The 22472-nt window shown below is 39.8% G+C and overlaps 2 protein-coding genes across 5 annotated transcripts in view; one reads left to right on the forward strand and one right to left on the reverse strand.

The window, feature by feature from the left end:
- The first annotated feature begins 3515 nt into the window (after positions 1 to 3515).
- Positions 3516 to 6767, forward strand: serp2 (stress-associated endoplasmic reticulum protein family member 2). Of its 2 annotated transcripts, none has more exons than XM_036004136.1 (3): positions 3516 to 3953; positions 5946 to 6018; positions 6253 to 6767. In XM_036004136.1, the coding sequence occupies exons 1-3, from the start codon at positions 3920 to 3922 to the stop codon at positions 6398 to 6400; spliced, it is 255 nt and encodes an 84-aa protein (XP_035860029.1). In that variant the 5' UTR covers positions 3516 to 3919; the 3' UTR covers positions 6401 to 6767. The 2 variants fall into 2 exon arrangements, with proteins under 2 accessions (XP_035860029.1, XP_031137719.1); XM_031281859.2 differs by having other exon boundaries at positions 3519 to 3888.
- A 1504-nt stretch (positions 6768 to 8271) lies between these two features.
- LOC116037717 (TSC22 domain family protein 1-like) overlaps positions 8272 to 22472 on the reverse strand; it is a 35044-nt gene continuing 20843 nt past the window's right edge. The window contains exons 1-3 of one of the 3 annotated variants that reach the window (XM_031281699.2): positions 16439 to 16793; positions 11897 to 11948; positions 8272 to 9950 (exon numbers count right to left, since the gene is read on the reverse strand). In XM_031281699.2, the coding sequence (XP_031137559.1) occupies positions 9681 to 9950; positions 11897 to 11948; positions 16439 to 16548 (432 nt within the window). In that variant the 5' untranslated portion in view covers positions 16549 to 16793 and the 3' untranslated portion in view covers positions 8272 to 9680. Of the gene's footprint in view, positions 9951 to 11896; positions 11949 to 12338; positions 12682 to 16438; positions 16794 to 22472 lie in introns of those variants that run through there. The other 2 variants (XM_031281698.2, XM_031281696.2) reach the window with 2 other exon arrangements.

The raw sequence follows: 22472 nt of genomic DNA on the forward strand, positions 1-22472 counted from the left end.
ATCAAAGAATTTCAAAACCTCATAAACAAAATCATAACACCATTATGATAATCACTAGTCAGATTTTTAAATCATTTGCATTTCTAGTTATTTATGTATTTTAACTTTGCTTCCATCTAAAGTTGTGAACACCTATATATCCATACCTTTTTAAGCCTTTAGTTTTCTGAATTAAACTTGAATTATCTTGTCATCTATCGGATGTACATATTTCTCAGATGTAGTTTTAAAGCAAGTGTTTTCATTGATGTTTGATTGCAGAAATGGTCACATTTTGTTTAATCATTTATAGGTTGACAAAGAGATGTTGGACACAAACAGGTGGTATTTTTGAGTAAGGACTTAATTGAGATATGAACAGACACACACACACACACACACACACACACACACACACACACACACACACACGCACATAATAGAGACCCCGGAGATGGGAAAGAGAGAAGCTTGAAATCCTGGTCATGCTTTGATGGTGACTTTGAACACACAACAACATTTGATCTGCAGCCATGACCTCTGTTCACTTCCTCACAACTCCTCAACCGTCTCCCTCTCACACATGAAGAGATTTCAGATTTTCATTTCATATGTAATAAGTCATCAGTACAAATGTCCAGTCAGTCTTTAGCATGTCCAGTGTATTTGAGACCACCAAAGGAATCCTCCACTTTGTACGAATAGCAGTGTAACACACTTCACAATCCACACTTAAAGGACAAATCCGGCGCAAAATGAACCTATGGGTTAATTACATATATGTGTACAGAGTGGACCGCTCTCTGGGATATGTTTTCATGCTAATCGAATGTGACCTGTTTCATCGCAAACCGCTAATTAGCTTATAACGCTAGTCGTTGGGGCAGAGGGTAAATTAAAAAGAAATCGCTATTTTATACAACTAACAAAGCTCAAAATAGCACCACACTTCCACTGTAGCATAATGAAGGTCCCTACATGTAAACCGAAGCATTGAGAACTTTATTTTTTATTAAAAAGATAGTTTAGAAAGACAGTACCGTTTGTGTATACGGGCGGGCGCCATCTTGGGAAAGCAGTCACGACCAGTCGAACGACAAACGCCGTGCAACCAGTAACCAGTAACATAGCTCAAGCACGGCGTTAGTTGTTCGACTGGTCGCGACTGCGACTTTACCCTCTGCCCCGACGACTAGCGTTATAAGCTAATTAGCGGTTTGCAATGAAACTGGTCACATTCGATTAGCATGAAAACATATCCCAGAGAACGATAGACTCAGTACACATATATTGTAATTAAGCCCTAGGTTAATTTTGTGCCGGATTTGTCCTTTAATTATGAGTCAGCTGTTTAGACTATTCGACCGACTCTGCTTCTCTCCACTGGTGGACTTTGTGTGTCCCTTCCCAAGCAAACCCTTTGATGCAGTTGCTAGGCAACCTCTGCTCTTTCTCTCTCTCTTTCTCAGGCCTCATTTCTCTCTGAGCAGCAAACTAGCTTGTCTTGTTAGATGGAAGTGAATGATGTAAGTCAGCTGTAACTGATTGATCATAAAGCTGAGTCGTCGCCAATCACCACGTTAGCCTGAGTTTAGAATTCATATTGATCCTGTTTGTTTTCATTTATGACAATAACATGGCCAGACTTATCTGACCTTAAAAAAGATCTTGCCAGTAGGCTGTTATTGCACCCATGTATTAATAGATACAAATGGTATAATTTAAGGTGCTTAGAGGCTGCAGTCTGTTGGAGTGACAAGTGCGCCTGATTGTGTGTGCAGCCTACACTGTAAGAAATGATTCTGTGGTCATGTAGATTTGAATTAATGTATTAGGTAAAATATATTCAATATGATTGTGTTTTTGATTTTGAGGCAAATATTTAATTAAATTTCAAATAAAAATGTTTGGAATAAAATCCAACCATTGTAGTTAAATGAAACATAAGCATTATATTTATCTAATCCCAAATAGAGAAAATATTGAGTTAATTCAAATCAATGTAATCAGGCTAATTTTAATTGAAAAGCACTTCCTGTCAACCTAGCTAGCTAGCAGCTATAATGTTACCCAGCATGCCATTCGGCTGTGTAAATTTGTAGGATAAATGTAAAATTATTAGTGTTAGAAATTGTTAAAGTCACAAATAGTTGTGTGCTATGGTGTTGTATCCTATTAAAGAGAGTTAGTTGTGGGTTAATTGTCGTTGTAAATTTACAACCATGAGTGAGAAGGGTACGAAGTTAACAGGACTCCCATTCTGAAGTCACTCGCAGATCAATTTGGCCGTAGCGTTCTCTGCGGCATTGCACCGGTATTACGGTATGTGAAAAATTCATATCATATGGGAAATTAATATCCGTACACCGGTATACTGCCCAGCACTACTACAATGAGTTGAGAGCACAAAAGTGAATTGCTAATAAAGTTTTTATTTGAGTATTTGTTAAGTTCTGTACTTACTGGGGCATAGACTAGTTATTTAGATTTAATTCATTGCATTGATTAAATTCAAATCGATGTGCAGATTAATGTAGATGATTATTACTCAATTATATATCATTGATATGTAGAATTAAATAATTTTTTATTAGTACTATTTACACATTAGGGAGTTTATCTTTTTCAAATCAACTCAATATTTTTGTTTAGGTTATAATTAATTCTGTACTGTTTTCTATTCGAATATACTCATATTAAATGGATAACTATTAAGGGTCTCATTTAATTCATATTTACTCAATACCAAATGTATGAAAATGAAATGTAATTAATAATATTGCTTGTAATCTGTTGCCTCATTTTTATTGAGTAGATATGGTGTATCTTTTCTTACAGTGTATAATGTGGAATTACTACTGCAAATATGGGTTGGAATAATTAATTAACTCTAATCATTTTGTGTCATTAAAAATATGCACCAGAATGTTCCTCGGAAGAATATTCTTGTAGCCAAAGCTCTAGAGAATAAGACTGATATCTCACCCTGTTGGTAGTAAAAAACAAAACAACCCATGATGCCAAATACACTCCAGTTTATTAAGTACACCATACCTCAAACCAATGCAGTCTAATACAACAGCCCTGCAATGAAGCCTACCTTCATCACTTACCTGAGGAGAATATTTTGATTTCCTGTCTTTGTTTTTCTTTTCTTATCAGTCTTTTTTCACTCCTGTTTTTAGCCTGTATGACAGAAATGTGATATAATACAATAAATACATATATAAATAAATACAAGGCAGCTATAGCTTTAAGCCTGAGACAAACATATGGACCAGCAAACATTTTCAGAGATCCTCTCTGTCTGTTGGTTTACTTTGTAAAACATATAATAGTGACAGAATAGACGTATCATACTTTATTGTTTTTATTCTTTTCCAGAACGTTGTCAATAAAAATCCATTATCGATTAGAGGAGCGCGCCCCTGGCAACGCGCTCATCTCTGCCAGGTGCAAAGGGGAGCCGCGTGAAGAAAACTAAAATGAAGCATGTAAGTTCCTGTGATACCCTTCATAATAAAAGTTTGTACAGACACTTTACATTAAGTTGTTTTCAGAATTTGGAAAATACGATCAAAAAACGTGGCGAACACAATTCCGCTTTCTGTAATTTGTCAAATAAAATGTCTCTCCGTGCCTTCTCTTGAAATGGTAACATCAGCCACTAATATTCCATGCTCGTATTTTGAAAGAAAAGGCATCAAATATCCGGTGTTATTGTGTCAGAGATCTCCCAGCTTGATGCAGGGGTGCTGTCGACAGCCTGCAGCTTCAGAAAATAGCAGACTAATTTATCCCGGGTATAAATAATCGTTCCGGAAGATGGTGGCTAAACAGAGGATCCGCATGGCCAACGAGAAACACAGCAAGAACATCACGCAGAGAGGAAACGTAGCCAAGACGCTGGTGAGCCGTTAACTGACAGCGAGATGCCAGCATGACATTAGCCCAGATAGGTGACGTTCACTCCGGTATGAATACAGCAGCATGATGGTGGTGATGATGATGATGATGATGATGATGACGATAATGATGATGATGATGATGATGATGATGATGATGATGATGATGATGCCAGCTGGCCGTTAAGTGTATCCACTAGCCTCTATGTCATACAGGACTACCTCTTCTCTGAATGTTTGATTTAACCATTGCCACCACACACTCACTCACTCACACACACACACACACACACACACACACACACACACACACACACACACACAGAAATGACCAAGTAAAATTTTACCTCAGAGGTGCCACCTCCTCTTTGATATATTCAGTATACATTATGACCCACCAAGCTGAGCTGTTTCATTAAAATGTAATTTATTCACACTGGATTCACTCTGCGCGTTACCGCCCTCAGCAGTGTATCTGGACATTATATTGTTTGGAGTAGAATAGTGAGAATAAAAGATGAGCAGGGGGTATGATATCGGCTGGAAAATAATTGAAACCAGTTCTCCTGCTCAATGTATTATGCCAAATTGTAACGCAAAGGCTATAGTAAGCACTTTAAAAAGTAACAAAATATCCAAACAATTTTTGTTGAACACAACAACTTGAGCTCTGAAAAAATGATGATGGTAATTTGTTTGTAATAGACTAATAGTAACTTACATTATAACAAACAATTCATGAATCAAGAAAAAACATTATCACAAGCAGGCTTATGAGCCATAACACAGCATCAGAAGTTTGGATTTATTAGCTGCAACTTCATGTAGCCTATATAATTCTGATATGAACGTGTTCAGGCTAATAAGCATTAGGCAACATGAATATTATGTCTTATGATTAAGGAATTTCAAGGACCTCTCATCCATGTGGGCTGAAATGTTGACATTGAAAGTTCATTCTTGACCTTGGAAACAGCAGTTGACAAGACAAACTGACCACAAGGTCCATAGTAGCTGTTCTCTTAGTTTCCCAGGTCCACAAAGGAAGGCTGAGGAGGACTGTGTGATACAATCAAAAGCTCCAGAGCAGCGGCTATTTTTTTCCCATTTATCTCTCTATGGAATATGAGCCATCTTCCTTCTGAATCTGTTATTAAAAATGTTTCTACTTTAAAATCTTTGCAAGAAATCAATTGCAAGAATTGTAAAATCTTGCAATTCTTAGTAATATGTGACTAAAAAAGACTTTTCCACCCATCCTCTGCTATAATATTTCATCATTAGAAGAAAGGGAATGTATTTTCTGTAGACAGTATATTTATATATATTTTTTTATTAAAGGGTGTTTATTTATTTAGACATAGCCTACCATAATTAACCCATAGTGTAAGCAGTTAACTTGGTGGTTTTTACTCAAGAGTATTGATGAAGGGGGACTTTATGAGGCTCATTCCTTTGAAACTAACAACCCAACAATCCCAATCTGACAATCTGACAATGTATTATCCTCCCCTTCCTCTGTCACTAAATATAGTTTAAACAGTAGCTTAAAGATCAAACATTGAGGCTGCTCAGGCTCTGTTTTCCACTTCCTCCAGCATCATTAAGACCATCCCTGACTGTAACAACTTCCCTCACCAGCAGCATGTACTGTATGTCCAAACAGATGATATCACCTGGTGGAAGCTGATGGGGTCTCCCTAACTCAGTCTAGACTGACTGACTCATTCTGTTCTACTCATCTTTTCCACATGAGCCACAATTTGAAGAAAAAAAAAAATTAGACACTTGGGGTTTTGTTCAGTGCACCCACAGCGTTGTTATTGTGGACATTTTGGCAAGCAACACCACAAACAAGATAATCTGTGGTGGCAGGTTTGAGGTGGAAGAGTGACCAAGCAAAAAGCAGGAACAACAACAACCTGAGTGGGTGGAAATGGGAAACCTCTTTGTAAATCTATCCACGCTCACAGCTGTTTTACTTTTGCTCTGCGGCATCTGTCACATTTCTGTTGTAGCAGTAATGCTAATGTACCATATCTGTGTGTGTCTTTCCGATAGCGACCACAAGAGGAGAAGTATCCTGTGGGTCCCTGGCTGCTTGCCCTCTTTGTATTTGTTGTGTGTGGATCAGGTATGCACCTTTTAAATACCTGTGATTGCCTTTGTTGATAATAAACTAACGTAGTTAATATGGTGGTTGGTTGACTGACATTGATGCAGCTAAATGGAGTTCAGCCATCATTCATTTCATAACATATTATTTACACCTGTGCTGTCCTACTGTGACATGTTAAAGAACTTGAAAAAGGCCTATGGACATGCTGGTTGTGACAGCTTTGTTTCTGTATTTTGGTTGTGCTCTCAGCCATATTTCAGATCATCCAGAGCATCCGAATGGGGATGTGATGCAGAAGAAGCGTCCGGATTCCTGTTCCCCCCCCCTCATGCCTTCACTGAGCCTGGCTAGCCCGCACCTGCACACCCCTGACCCCTTCCAGAGGCCCAGAGACTGACGCCAAAGCTTCGGATCCAGCAGACCTCAGAGAGAGAAGCTTCCCCAACCACTGCCTCCACCAACCCCTCCTGGGGACATCTGCCTGCCCTCGATCAGTGTTTACAGTGTTGCAGTCTGTGGTACAGACAGCTTTTCTATTGACAGTCTAAAACCACGCCGGCTGGAGAACATGTGTGTGTCTCATTACTCACTTGGCACCTGTGCGTGTGTGTGTGTGTGTATGATTGAAGTTGTGACTGCTGACGTGAGAGTGTGTGCAGCCAGTGATTCCTGCTGACAATGTGCCATATCTGTCTGTTCAAGTATTCGTCTGTGCTATGTGAGAAGAATCTTTTTTCAAATAAATGTCAAACATTTAGGAAGCACCCAGTTTTACTTCCGATTTGTAATCACACGTGCACGCACACGCTCGCGCACACACACACACACACACACACACACACATAAATACAGTTGTGCTCATAAGTTTATGAACCCATGCTAAAGTTGACTAAAAAGAGGAATAAAAAAATCATCTTTTGGAAATTGATCTTAATGCCTTAATTACAAAAATGAAGAAAAATCCAACCTTTAAGGACACCAATTTTCTTCACATCATCACATGCCCTTCACCATACCTAGAGATTGGCATGGGGTACTTTCCATAAGATCATCTCTCAATGCAAATCAAACCAGCTATTAGGCTAACTGAAATAAAACCATGCCATTCTCTAGGTATGGTGAAGGGGATGTGATGATGTGGGGCTATTTTAATTCCAAAGGCCAAGGGAACTTTATCAGGATGCATAGTATCCTGGATCCATGAAATAACTGGCCTTTAAAAATAAAAATCTGCCTGCCTCTATGGGAATTTAACATAGGGGTGTACTTACTTATTCCCCCTGTATTTTAAGGAAGAACATTTATTTATTTACAATACATTTTTCATTCACAAAGAAAATTGGTGTCCTTAAAGGTTGGATTTTTCCTCATTTTTTTAATTAAGGCATTAAGATCAATTTCCAAAAGATGATTTTTTTGTTCATAAACTTATGAGCATCACTGTAAATAAATGATCAATTCATGTAGAAGTTGTTTGACTAAAAGTTAAGTTGGGTGTTTTATTAGTTTTCTGCAGTTTTGATGAAATATAACTTTTTAGCAACTTTACCTAAGCCTAAATGAACGCTTCATTCTACAACATATTACTATATGTAGCAGCATCAGGATGTCTTGGATAGTCTTTCATATACAGTAAGAGACTAAGAAAACTAAGGGATGGAGATAAATGCTTTATACAACATTTGAGGCATGTACATCACTGTCACTCATGAAAAAGTACTATTAACTATAGTTTGGATACGGGATCTCTCATAGCCTTCATGTAACACTGAAAAGTTATAGCTTTGTCTTTTGTTACGCTAAGTTAGATTCTCCATACATGTTATATTGTATGCTTGCGATGTAGACAAATGACTGCAAACAATTTATATTGTCTGAATTTAAGTGGTGCAAAATTACACAGAAACTTCCAAGGAAATGATGAAGAATTTAAGCGTTACCAATTGATTTTGTTTTTAGTTGAAACTTAAATGAATCTATGAACATCATCATCTTGTAGCAGCTTCAACCCAAACACCACTTGGCTGTGGCTTTTACCTCACTGCTAACAAGAGGATTCAACAACATAGACAGGTTCAATAACACAAGCAGAGGACAATCAACTACATGCCATGCATGTACGAAGCAGCATGACTCCACACATGACTGGATTCTCAGAGAAAAACTGCCTGTCAGCACTTGGGAGGCTTGGTGCACATTTGCACTGTTGCATCCACCAGACTGACGTCTGCCATTAGAGAGAATAAGAAAGAGATGGTGACCAGGTGGTTATTCTTCCTTAAGCACGTTTATTGAAAGTTGTGAAGTGCAGCTGTCAAGTGCAATTGTGGTATGTATGTTACAATATCTCATCCGGTCTTTGCAGAAACATGCACAGAACATGAGCATACAACTGATACATAGAATGAAAGAAAAGAAAAAAAAAAAACATCTACAGTTTGTATTTGTGGTTTTCTTTTTATGTTGAGTTTTAAGATATTGTTCATCCAAAAGTATTTCACTGTCAAATAAAAAAGGTGCAATACTCCAGAAATAAAAATAGCAAAGTGAAAATGATTTTACATTAAGAGTTTTTTTAGTTGCAGTAAGGGATATGGACAGTATGGTTGGCTGTGTGTTGTCAGTTAAATAACCTAAACTCCTGTCCACCCACAGTCTTGAAAATACAGCATTAAAAATAGACGACACAGACTGGGCAAGACCAGCATGTTCATCGCTCACCCGCTTTCAATCTGTGTGACCAAGATAGCCTCTGTTCTCCTCCTCATTATTTTACATGGTACTTACACTATACAGAAATATACATCATCTTCTGCCCATCAAACTTTTAGGAAAAAAGAAAATGCAGCTTAGCCCAATATCTCAACCCTGTCAAATAAGGTTTAAATGACATGCCACTGCAGGGTTGAGAAAACAGCAATGATGAGCTTTGTCGAGGGCAAAACGAGGAGCTTGAAAGTGAAATACTGAAATAGAATATCATCATCACCTCCATAAGAAACCACGGTTTGTTCATCCCACCAACCCACAGTTGAAGAAACGTCATCAATGCTCAGTGTTGTTCAAAATACCCTCCCACGCCCTCCCCCATTCCAGATGGGGACTCTGTCATAATAATTGCTCACATTCTTCATTTGTCACTCTGAGAAGGCTTTTAGTCGCTCTCAAATCTCTCCGCTTGTAACTTTAGGATCTAGCCTTGAGAGAGAACCACTTTTATTTACATCATTCAGCAAAAAAAAAAGGTAACAACTAATACAATCCTCCACCTCATACTCTTCCATCGCCTTCTAAAATTGACATCACCTAAAATCCAGACACAGGCACAGTGTTTTTTTTAATCTATAGCTAAGTATATTGTCGCCACTGATAAGCTGTTTTGTTTCTTCTTGGTAAGACATTCTAGTTGATATGTCCAAGGGTTATTTGGCAAATGTTCGATGATTCAATTCTCTTCTCTGAAACCAACCCCCCACAAAGCATCTCAAGATCGCCCCCCTCCACCGCCATGCTGTATAGCACCGCACGTCCCGCTGGCTGCATCCTTCTGAGAGATAAATATGTGCAAATTCTTGTCTTAACAGCGTAACCTCCTGCTGTAGAAGGCAATGTTTAGCTCTGCTGCTGTAGCAGAACTGAAAAATGGTCAGTAAGTCAGTCAGTCAGTGCAGATCAGGCTACGCCGACGGGCCAGCGATGTGCGAGGGAGGCTGAGCAAGTGCAGCGGTGCTTGGGGGTCCCGGTGTGGCAGATGTTGAAGGGGCAGGCGGGGAGCCGGTCTGAACCTGGGCCTGGAACTGGGCCATCTGCTCTGGGCTGGCCAGTGTCTTCAACAGGGTGTTCTCCTGCTCCAACTGAGAGTTACGGTCAATCAGCTCCTTGATCTGCTCCTTTAGGACCTCCACCTCCTCACGCACGGCATACATCAGGTGACTCTTCACCAGGTCCTGAGACAGACAGAGAGATGGGTTTTATGACTGGAATATATCGACTAATTCACATAAAAGAAAAGTCAGGCACTAATCGATGGCCCAATCGTTATGTTTCAGATTTATTGTATTTGTTTATTTATTGTATATTTAATTTCTGACATCGTGAAAAATCTAACTCAAACAACAACAACTATATATTAGGCTAACCCATGTGCGGTCCTGGCCCCAAAGGTGGTAAAGTGCACTTACAGGACAATGAAGTCCACATAAAAAGCTGTTCAATATATTGCAAATGGGCAAAATCGTAAATATTAAACATATATACGTTTAAGACACATTAAAAAAAACGCGTTTTCCTAAATTTGACAACAATACATTTTGGGCTTATCCGGTGTGGATATAAAAGATTTTATAAACATTGCTGCTCAGAGATTTTGTAGTGATATGGGTAAGCTGTTTCTCAAAATGTGTTGCACTCTCTGGCCTTGTAATCTATTACAATATGAAACCAGTCATTCCTTTTTTTCTTCAATTTAAATTAAAGAATAACGCTAATGAAAATAAACAAACTGTGTAACAACTAGTCATCATGTCATACAGCAAGAAAAAAAACATTTATAAGAATACAGACGATTTTATGTATTACTGTATATGTGAATGGCCATTAACTGGAATATGTCACTAAATAGGCATACAAACTAAACATGCATAATGACATAAGTGGAAACAGATATTTAAAAGTGATGCAATATTAAATCTTAAGCTGGTGATAATAATACAATTGATGATAAGAGAAAATGTGAGTATTCCTCCTAGGGTGCCACATCATTAACCCGGCCCACATTTAAGTGTGGGCCAATCAAAGGCCGAGATATTTATAACCAGGCTGAGAGCCTTCCAGTTTGCCTAGCAACAGAGCTGCAGCGACAACAACCGAGACAGACTGAGACAGAAAATAAAACTCTGTTTCATTTTATGGGAAAGGGGCTGTGAATTATAATTGAATACCACTACTGATCCAACAAATGGATTGCATTATGAAAAAAGAGAGATAAAAAAATACTTAACACGGTCGTGACGTTGTCTCAAACTGGTTACAGCGGTTAGTTTGAGGTAGCTACCGTTACTATATTGTGTAGAGGACCCTAGATACATCTTTACATTAGCATAAACAGTATTTTGGCCCCATCATAATTAGTTATTTCTGAAGTGACGAGAACACCAAGTAAGATTAATTTTACTACACAGTAAGCCTCATAAAAGTCGTGTTTAATGTTGGTTGCCAGAGATTAAAAAACGTAATCTAATCTACATTTTCATTTAAATAAATGTCTGTTAAATCATATGGTTAAATTACTATCTATCACTAAGGGAGGTGACACAATGATAGAGCATATGGCCTACTGAAGATTGCAATATTTATATAATTGCAGTATTACAAACTGGGTGTCTGGCGTGACATTTCCCGGGAAAAATGCTGTTGGTACAGTGTTTTTCTATTGTGTACACACACAACAAATGAAACTATGCACACAGTTCTGAAAACTTGAAGCTCATGTTTCAACAACAAGACTCCAGAGCATAGAAATAGAATGAGATGCATTCTATTTCTATGCTCCAGAATGCTAAACTCTCAGCACAATTCCATTGTTTTCACTCAAATACAAATTCCAAAATCAACCAGGACTGGATACTTAAGGATTGCCACTTTAAATGAACACACACACACACACACGTCCCTGTCCCGCACATGTATCAAACTACGCAGACAAGAGCCTGTAACGGAATGCAATCTAGGCTAAGTTACTTCATCACAATATTCCCAGAAAATGTCCTTATGAAGTCCTATCTTTCAAACAAACAAAACAAACATCCATTCCGTTGTATTGTATGGATTAAAAGGCATTCTAGTAGTCGACATTTCCCACAGTGTAAAGAAAGGAAACAAGTTGAAAACTCACCATTGCTTGTTCAATCTTGTTGTCTATGGCCACAACGCTGGCTCCTGACGAACTGCAAAAGAAGAAAATAGGAATTGATAAAACATTTTTAACCAATCTGCGCTGTAACCTTGGCTACAAAACGATAGAAAGCCGCAGCCTACGGAGAACCAGCCTCTCTCTCTTTCTAGAAATGTGGGTCGTTACAGGAAGCCTCTGGAAATTTCTATAAAAATCAACGGCCTGGTTTTGCTGTGGAACAATTCCTCATGCCCTTTCCTGGAAAGCGTTTATGGCTGTGTGGCCTCTGAGTGTAATGATACTGTAGCATCCATCGACTGAGCACTACCTCCATCGCACAGCGGTGACATTACTGGCGAAGGGAGCTGAGCCCTGAATACAGAGGCAGCTGTGCATGGAACTGTTAAAAGGACAGAGCTCCTATGGAGCACACATCATTTACCTATTGTCGAGCTTCACATCTGCGCTCAATAAAGACGACAGAAACGATATGGAGAAATGTCTCAGCTGGCAGACGCCTAGATCCATAGCCACGGTGTAGCACGGCGTATTCATGCTGCTCATCTTTTACAGTCCGTTAACGAACAGCCCAGTGTCCCGACTCGACCTCCACGCGACCAGCTCCGCAAAGCACATTCACACGCGCTTTTCTATATTCTGTTCCGTTAAAGCTCGTGCACCGAACGTAGCGGTACGAATACAATCCAAGGTCAGCTCATCTCGTCTCTACACAGAAATCTGCAGCTCTGGACAAGCCCGCATAATTTATACAGCGACGCGACGAGAGGCCGGACCCTGATTGGTCGAGAGAGAGGCTGTTTGAATAATCTAGTCAGGAACGCCCCCACCTGCCGCTCAGCTGACACGTTTTTGCATAATATATTCCAAGAACAAGAAGTAGGTGGATGGAACCGGGGAAAACCGGATGGGAAAGGAAGAAGAAAGAGCAGTAGTACTGAAAAACAGTCAGGGGAAGAGCTAGATTTTTGGGCGGTTGAACTACAGCGACAATACACGTTAATCAGCTTCTGTTCGAATGTGCCCACCACTAGTGCTGCCTTGGACATTATTAAAACAGGAATTTACCCAAGCTTAACCTTAGAGATGTGATCATGTTTGTATCTCCATAATACGACGACGAAGTGTTTTTCATCCCTGGGGACCAGTAACAGGGAATCCCTCGGCTAATAATTTGGTTTTATAGTGACTCATACAAAAACGATATGTGGAGTCAGCTATTCGTCCCCACAATGTTAGTAAATATAAACAATTTTAGAGGTAAATGCACTATTATGCTTTTCTGTTGTTGCATCATTTACCTCAATTTTAGGGATGTTAACATTTGCTTACCGCAGCATTGTTTTATACTATAGCCCTTTCTACTAAATGAATTGCCCTGTTTTGGGAACAGTAAAGTAGTATACAGAGGCTATGTTTACCCTAACCGTATGTCAAAAAAAATTATACCAGCATTGACACTACCCACAACAAAAATTGTAATACACCATATTTTTTAACACATTGCATGAAATAATCAACATTATCCATACTATCTATAGTAAAGCAAGCTGTATATCCAGAGGATAATAATCAGATAGAAATAAACCATGGGCAGTTGTTCAATCAAAATGCTCTGGACATCCATGGAGTGCCATCGGGACTATGCGTATGTTGCCCCCATGTGGCCTTGTACAGCACTGCAGAACTGTGGGGCTGAGCCACATCATCAAGAAAGCCTGGCAAAACAAGCCTCCAACATTTACATTTCTTTTCAAATAATCAAGTCTTACTTATGGCAAAAAATAGGTGTTCAGGCTGTCAAGTGTTAAGCCGGAGACTGGGACTATTGGAAGGTGCAAAGGGTGACATATTTAAAAACCTTGTGTGCACAGTAGATGAATACACTCCAAATGGTGAAAATATACCAACAAGATATACGTTAATCCCAACTCGTTTAACTTCTGTCAGAATCAAAAAATAATTGAGTTTTTGTCAATCAAATCCCATTGGCTACCTTAAATATCTGTCCAATATTAAACATTTAAAATGCTACATGATGTATTAATTGACACACAAAGACATTTTTGATAGAATAAAAGTTAAAACGCCTCCATACTCCACTGTAGCACCAAGGCATATTGGATGAGACAGTGCATATTTTCAAGCAATGCCTAGACTGTCACCGACTTGATTAAAACATGTCTTATGCAATTTTAAACTCCCGCAGATCCTAGGTTGACAACTGTTTTTTGCAAGATACTGTATGACTTATTTTATTGGGATATTACACATCTGTCAAATGTCTTTCAGACAATGTTATGCATGGGAAATTAACAAGGTAAATCTGACTCAAACAGCATTAGCACACACCCAAAAAAATGCCTTTACAGTGGGGAGTACTGTATCTTGGTCAGACAGACACACCTAAAACAACTACTCCACACAGGAATTCCCACCTCAGATATCCTCTGTAAGACTCCTCTCACACACCTCCCTACACATTCCATGTACACACACACACACACACACACTTCATTATTTTTCTCACATAATTATCAATTAAGAAAAGGTCGACCAATTAAGACGTGTTAAATCTTTAAAACATTGACAAAAGCCAAATGTTAGGCCAATAAAATTTAAAATAAGGTCTGGTGTGGCATTGAGAAAACATGAGGAAAAATAGAGGGGAGGTCACAGCACAGGCACATATCCTGAAAACACAGAGTACAGTCTTGAGTTTCCAAGTGATTTAAAAGTCAGTAGTCACCTTTAAAAAGTGGGCTTTAGCTAATTTGGGTATCACAACACAGTCCTGGCTTATTAAGCACAAGTACCAGGAAGATAGCCTCTGAATACTTGTACTGTGATGTCAGCTGATGCTCACCTCTGATCCCAGTCAAACACTTTGGCACTTCATAAGAAGCCAAATAGCTTAATAAGAGGCTCTAAGCCACACTTATCTGTTCCGGTTTCATCTTTGACTGAAGGAAGGGTTTAGTTAATTATCCAAACCAAAATAGCCAGTACAACTGCAGCTCTTGAGGAATAACACCCACGACTAACAGGGTCACACTCTGAAACACACACAAGCACACAGAGGCTTGGCTATACTTGGTTATACAAGCAGATAGCCAAGAGAAAAAATGGCATGCTGTTCCAAGAAAATGGACTTAATAGGTCACATGCCAAGGATGAGATGCTTTAAACACACTAGCAAAACAACTGGATCTAAGTTACTATTTAGACTGATTCATTCCTTCCAGGTTAGAAATTAACACAACATTGCTTTTTTCCTTCATAACCAATTAACATTATTTACATTCTACTGAAATATCACCATGTCTAGTTTCCACCAGTGGAGTTGACCTGTTATAGACTTCCTGTGATGCTTGGTGGAGATGCCAACATCACAAAAATACTGCTTTATTGGTACGTGCACTTGATGTACTGTATGGCCTTGCTGCTTTGCTGAAAAATAACTGCCCAGTGACCAACTAAATGCAACTTAAGTGAGGAATAACCCAAACTGTATGCAGACCAACGTTCCAGGTCACCTAGTATGGTTGTGCATTATAAATACATATGAGGACACACATTTTTCCAAAAACAAAGATGCACTATATCTGTACAAAATTGATCATTTTCAAACGTATACATTTTTTTTTTTTTTTTTTTTACTATGAATAAAAAAATAAATGGAGAATCTGTAACATCTATAAGAGTACAGTAGCACAGGAATTTCCCCATTGTGGGATTAACAAAGTCTATCTTAAATCTTAAATATAAGAAGTATATAAAAAAAGTATATAAGACTATTGGTGTTATTTAAAAAAAAAAAAAAAAAAAATTACACAAACAGATTAGAAACACCTTAATATTATGTAGTCTCATACAACAAATGACCATGTACAGCCAGCTGTACCTAACAAACTAGTAACTATGTATCGCCACATGTAAAATTCCAGCTTTCAGTGCAGTTTCTTTCACAAAACTCTTACAAAAATGTAAACAATACAAAAAGTGTGAGTGCTGCAACACTGAAGACGTTAAGAGTCACAAAACAATTGTCTTGTGGTATTTGTGTTGCTATACTGTTGCAGAAGCAAGGGGGACTTAATGTGAAATGATGGACAAACATGATGGCAACAGAGCGGTTACAAAAAAGCAGAATATGGCAAGCAATTCAGTAACATAAAAGAAACACGCTGTGGGTTTAATTACTTACGGTCCTCTGGAGATATTACTAAATGGCACACATGTATACCACTGCTGTATGCCATCTATGTTTCCACAGTTTTCTATAGTTTACTATACATTAACGCGCCCTCCAATATCTTTACTACAGATATGAGTACCCAGAAAACCCGTTTATAGTATTTTCTTTAAGTATACCTCTGTGTTACCGCTGCCCCTGAAGCTACGAATGACTGAAGGGGAAAGGACAATATAGCCATGCAGCCCTTTGTGTGCAGCTATTGTTGTGATTGGCTCAAGCAGTGCCACACTGTACTGACTCCCTGGGGATTCCATGTCTTTATTTACCTTTTGAGATGCTGCTCCAGCTCCCAGAACAAAAGCTTCATTGCCATCTCGTCATGGCCTTGCGCTTGTACTCCCCGCACTCTCATAGAGCAGCCCGTCAGCAGGATCATGTACACTCCAAAGTAACAGAGGCTCCCGAGCTTCTTTGTTTTGTGTTTTCTGATACTCCTCGCTCCTTCTTAAATTTAGTGAACAGATCTGGGTCACGCCCTACAGATGCATTCGTATGTGCAGCTTCATAGGGAATCAAAGGCAGCGTGCCAGGTTATGATGACTATGTATATGTGTGCTCCCCATTCTTCCTCTGTGTATGTCATCCATTTGTGTTTGAATGGCTGACTAGTGAGTGAATTACTGAGTACAGACAGTAGCTGGGCGGGTGGTGACGTGTGATCATGTGACACTGGGAGTTACATAAACCATCAACAGAGATTAGCATGTGGCCCAGTGATTTCCCAGCTCCTACACCATAAGCCCTCTGCCCTCTATAGCCTGAGACACGGATGTACAATAAAACTGTGGACATCCCTTCAGCAGCCCTCTTTTTACTGAGCAACATGCAATTATGTGTCTCTTTAGAATAATGTTTTATAAGCACATAAATGAGACCACAGCAGGGCTCGACATTAACTTTTTGAGGCACTTGTTCTTTGGACAAGTACATTTACGTTTCACTTGTCCATGCACAAAAGTCACTTGTCCGGGCAAAGATTTATCATTTTATTTAGCATTTTGCTAATGCAGAATTTTGCTACAATTTCACTTTCTACCCGGCAGAGGCTGATTTACCAAGGGATCCTTTAAAAGGTGTAGCTAATTTACAGTTGAATATTAGCGGATATTTAAGTACGTACATTTAACTGATACAAATGCTGCTAATGCTTCCTAGGTACAAAGCTGCCAACGGTAGCTAGCTAACGTCACTTACTTGTCAGCCAAGCTGGGTTGCCCCCGGCAGACGCCGCAGAACATTACTCCTTCTTCATAACGCACGCAGTCAAATTCATCTCTCCAGCTGTTCAAATTTTCTTTCCCTTTTTATCTGGTATGGTGCTGTTGTTGTAAGGTTAATTGTTCTTGGTGCTTTCCCTGGCACTTGGCCAGGCTGCGGCGCCTGAAGAAACATCACTCTCCACTCCAGTCTCCACCACTGTTCTTCTGAGGCAGGTAAAAATGTATGTTTAAACTGCGAGCCATTATTACTTGGACCGACTCCTGATTGGCCAATCAAAGCATTCTGAGTTGGACGCTGGTTCGACAGAGTGTGGGGAAAAAAATGTATTTGTTTAAAATCGGTAAAATAAATCGGGAAAATAGACGTAATGAGCGGCACATAACGTGAAGTAACATGGCATTTTATTTTGTTTGAGTTTTAACTTGTCCAGTGGGGCAAGTAAATTTCTCTTCCACTTGCCCTACAAAAAAAAAAAAATGCACTTGTCCCGGACAAGCGGACAAGCCTTAATGTCGAGCCCTGTCACAGGAATGTAGATGTACTGAACATGCAACATATATATCTAAACGTCCACTGCCACAGTTTGGATGTGATGTATGAGGGACTTGACAGTACAGATTGTCCCAAAAGTCAAGGGTGACAGAGATTACAAATAAGACTACATATTTTTCTTGTCACATAAAAAGGTTGTCAAAACCACTGAGAGGTCAAAGTCAGCTGAGATTTTGGTCATCTCATCGAACCTGCAAAAGCAGCCCTGACACTTTCACTTGTTGGTTTAGTTGGCAGTTTCAAAATGAATCATGATTTTTTATTTTCTGCACACTCTGTAGTTTTCTATGCCAGCCCTCTGCGTGATAGACAACGGCCCTGTGCCTCGGGGTGTTATCTTGTCATTTCTCATTGAAAGGCCCCCTTAAGATGGCTTAGTGCCTCAGCAGACAGAAAACACAACATGCACTCGCAGGGCCTCCGCCGGCTTAGGGACAGCCGGCCAAGAAACAACAGGTAAAGCATGAGCATTATGCAGGGGATTTCACTTGTCCTAACAGACTCCATGTGCTGCGGTGAATCAGTATCACAGGACTTCTGGTTGGGTCATGCAGTTATACGGCAGCGGCTGTTAGCCAAGTAACAGGTTCCAATTACCTTGAATCAAACTTCGACCTTCTGCCTCTCCCACTATGATTAAGAAAAGTAATATGTTGCTTGATCAACGAAATATAAATTGGAAAATACTAAGTTTTCAAAAACTTTCAAAGGCTTAATATTCCCAGTGTGGCATCCTACCAACAACATCTGATGCAACATACCTGCAGCATCAGAATTCACTGTGACTGGATGGACAGAACCACCACTTGGACTAGAGCGAATGCTGCAATGATGTGAAATGCAGCCTTTCACGAGCAGCTGATGTTACAAACATTTCATCATTTCTATCAAAACATCAGCTTGTTTTGATGCCAAATGTAAGGTCAAGCACTGAATGATTGTCAGGAAAAGTATTAGGCTACTGTACAGCAGGCTAACGTCACCAAAAGTGATTAGGGCAAGAGCCAACAGCAGCATGATTATTGCCACACTACACACGTGCTGGTAACTGGATACACGGAATACTTGTACCTGTAATGGCAGTAAAGTACAGGTACAGTACACTATACTTCAACACTTGAGACAGACCCTCCAATACCATAAGGAGGAGACTCAAAACACAACTTTCCACCAAAACCACCTTTTGAATCCATTTGAGGTGCAACACAGGCCATGCAGTTGCAGCATCGTTTATTTTATATCCACAGTTATAGTTGTAGCAAGTCATCATCTAAACACTACACACAGTTCACTCACTAGTTCAGTGTGTATCTGATATCTCCAATGATTAATGATTCTCAGCGAATGCTTTTTTAGACTTAAATCATGTGCCAAAAAAAATCAACAATCGTAGTCGACATTAGAATAGATGTGCATAATAAACAAAGATATACTAACTGAATACATTAGTACAGTTAATGAATGCATCCATGAGCAGGCCCATTTATTAGTGCATGTTATAAACAATCTACTTCTAAAAAATCTACTTTTGCAAACAACATATGATAAAAATCACACAGTAAAGACAATCTAACCCGATTAAAGGCTGTTAAGTAAAGCAGCGGGGGAAATGGAAGTTAATAAAAGGGGCCTGGCATGTCCCAGCGATGAAAAAAGAGGCCTATTGAATTGTTGAATTGTAAAGGCTTTTGGCTGAGCTGTAGTTTGATAGTGGAAAGGACACACAGACTTTACCAGTAAGCCCTGGCAGTGGTTTTCCATAGTCGCACCCTGACTATGGAGAATGACAGAGAGCTACTGAGTGAGTCAGTCAGAGAGGAAAGGGAGGAATGATGAGTGGCCATTTTGGCCTCCATACGTAAGAGAGAGAGGTGCTATTGGAGCATTCGGGCTGACAGCAGCAAGTCCTTAGTGCTCGCTCTATACTCAACTCAGGCACACACACTGGGGGAGAGGCAGAGGGAAAGAAGGAGGGAGAGAAAGTCCGCCAGAGACACAAGAGCCAGAATGGCCCAGATCCACCGCCTCAGCACTAGTACGGTCTCAAAAAGTCATGGAAACAGGGAGAGCTGAGAACAGATGCAAAGACAAATACATATTTCTAATATGGTTTGATGTAGATTTATTTTTGCACTATGTTTAGACATTTAATTTGATCTCAAACTGATATTCTGATTGATCATTCCCCCAAAGTTTAGCTGATCATCGGGTCAGATTTGTGCATATAGGAAATGCCCACTTTTCTGCAAAAAAATGCAAAAATGTTAAAATGCATTACCATGTACGATACATGTTTGTGCATTTTTACAAAATACAATTTAGGATACATGATGGACGCAAACATATCCTCTCACTCTTCACACCATAGCAGATCTACTGGACTATCTGACCAACCTCAAGCACCAGCAACATAAACACACAGGGAAATTACATCTAGCAAATTGGCTTAACATGCAAAAACAAACACAGGTGTGGTCCTTTAACATCCTTGTAAGGATTCAAGACAAAGGAATAGAACAAATAATGTCACTTAATTATAGCAGGTAGACCTTGTGCTCCTGCTGCTAAATGTTAGTAAATTGCTCAACAAATACCATCTGCATTGTTTATTAAGACACTTTAATACCCACTGGTGGGCGGACACACACACACACACGATCCAAGTTCCATAAGTGTGTGTGTGTGAGCAGCAGGATTGAGTAATGTGGAGTGAAACCTGGCATTAAAAGGATTAGCAGCCAAAGAACACACAGCGTTCCGAGTCCAGACAACAGAGGACAGAAGTAAAGGGCTTTTCACGCGGGGAGCGACACTTTGCCTGAGTAGCCGCGTGGTCTACTACGCTCCTCATGTGAAGGACATGTTCCGCGATTAAACGCAAGCCGATCAATGCGTGGTAACCATGGAGATTCTGTGCACTACTGTATCACTGCCATACAACTGAATGACATTAGCTGACTGTGGTAGGCCTATCATATATCCCTAATCACAGGTCGATTTATAACAAATAGTGGCAATACTAGTCTTTCCTTACCACGGACTGTTGTTGATAGCTAAAGTTAGCGAAATTAGCATAGTCATAATTGCGGACGTCACCCGATAAATCCAGTCTTTTGCTGATGCTCTGACAAGCAAAAGCCCCGCTGTCTATGTCCTGATTACTGTTTAGAAGACAGTTTTATAATTTAGTGAACTCACAAACAGCAAGAATCAGGGCCAGATGTACTAACGCTTTTGCGCCCACTTCAGGCGTATTTGTTTCGCAACATGTGCGTAAAAGCATGGCGAGGTATTTACAAACAGGCTGTACTGAGGTAAAAGCGCAGACTGCCTGTCGCGGGAACTGAAAATGGCAAATTGCGCTTTTCCGTGTCATGCATATGCATTCACAGGAGGGTCAAGGGGAAAGTGGGAGTTTGCCATAAAGAGATGGGAGGGGAAGCGTAAAGTGCGCCTAATTATGTATTCCGCAGTATGTACAAAAACCGCCCGTGACAGTGTGCCTCTATTTTGCCGTGAAAATTCTCCGCCTCTTAAAAGCAGGTGTAAACCAGCCGCAAGCAGGTTTCCTCGCATATGCCTCCTGGTGAAATGGCAGCAGTAATCCGAGCAAGACGAAGACATAGGTCAAGGAGACGAGCTGAAAAGATGTTTGCCACAAGGATCACACTTTTTCAGTTGAGTGAACACGAAATCATTAAGAGTTACAGATTAATCAGCCATGGAATATTACAGTTACTGGAAGAAATCAAAGATGACATTGAATCTCCGACTCAGCAAACAGTCATAGCATCAGCAGTGGGAATATCGCAGTCTGCACTCAGCCGTGTCATAGCACCAGTACTTAACGCTTTGCTACAGAGCACTAGTCAATACATACATTTCCTGCTGTTACCTCATGAACAAGCAGATCAACTTCGTTATCGCTAAATCTTTGTTTTCGCTGTTTTGACTGACTTGGTGGCTGATCCATGATAGAAAGATGCGCGCAATTTACGGTATAGTGGGCGGACAAAGGTGCTGATTACCCGATGAGCTGCAGGTTTGGTAAATACGACGTGAGCTGAAGTATCACAGCGTGCGCTTTCTGCGGGTTGGCCATGGCGCTGATAACGCTACATTCGCAAATGTACGTACATCTGGCCCTCAGTCTCTTGTTCATTGATTTGCACTGCGCGTCACTCGCGTAGGGAGAACCCAATTCAACCCTTGCAGCGGGTGAGCGTGTGCGTGTGATGAGCACGAACGCGACAGTTTGCAGTCTAACTGAACTAAAATACTTTGGGAACACAACAAACGACGAACCATATTTCATGTACTAATAAAAGATAATGGAAGTAAATGTATCCGTTTATTTCAATAATGGATCATTACAAATATGCTATGTTTTAAAAGTAGCAAGTAGTCACAGTGAGAAAAAATAAATATAGAAATTTAAAAATCTGATGCATCAAGATGCATAGCCCTATGAATCAGAATCAAATTGTGAGGTGCATAGAGATTCCCACCCCTAATCCCCATTTAATG

This window comes from Sander lucioperca, chromosome 8, assembly GCF_008315115.2.
Source record: "Sander lucioperca isolate FBNREF2018 chromosome 8, SLUC_FBN_1.2, whole genome shotgun sequence".
NCBI classification, from domain to species: Eukaryota; Metazoa; Chordata; class Actinopteri; order Perciformes; family Percidae; genus Sander; species Sander lucioperca.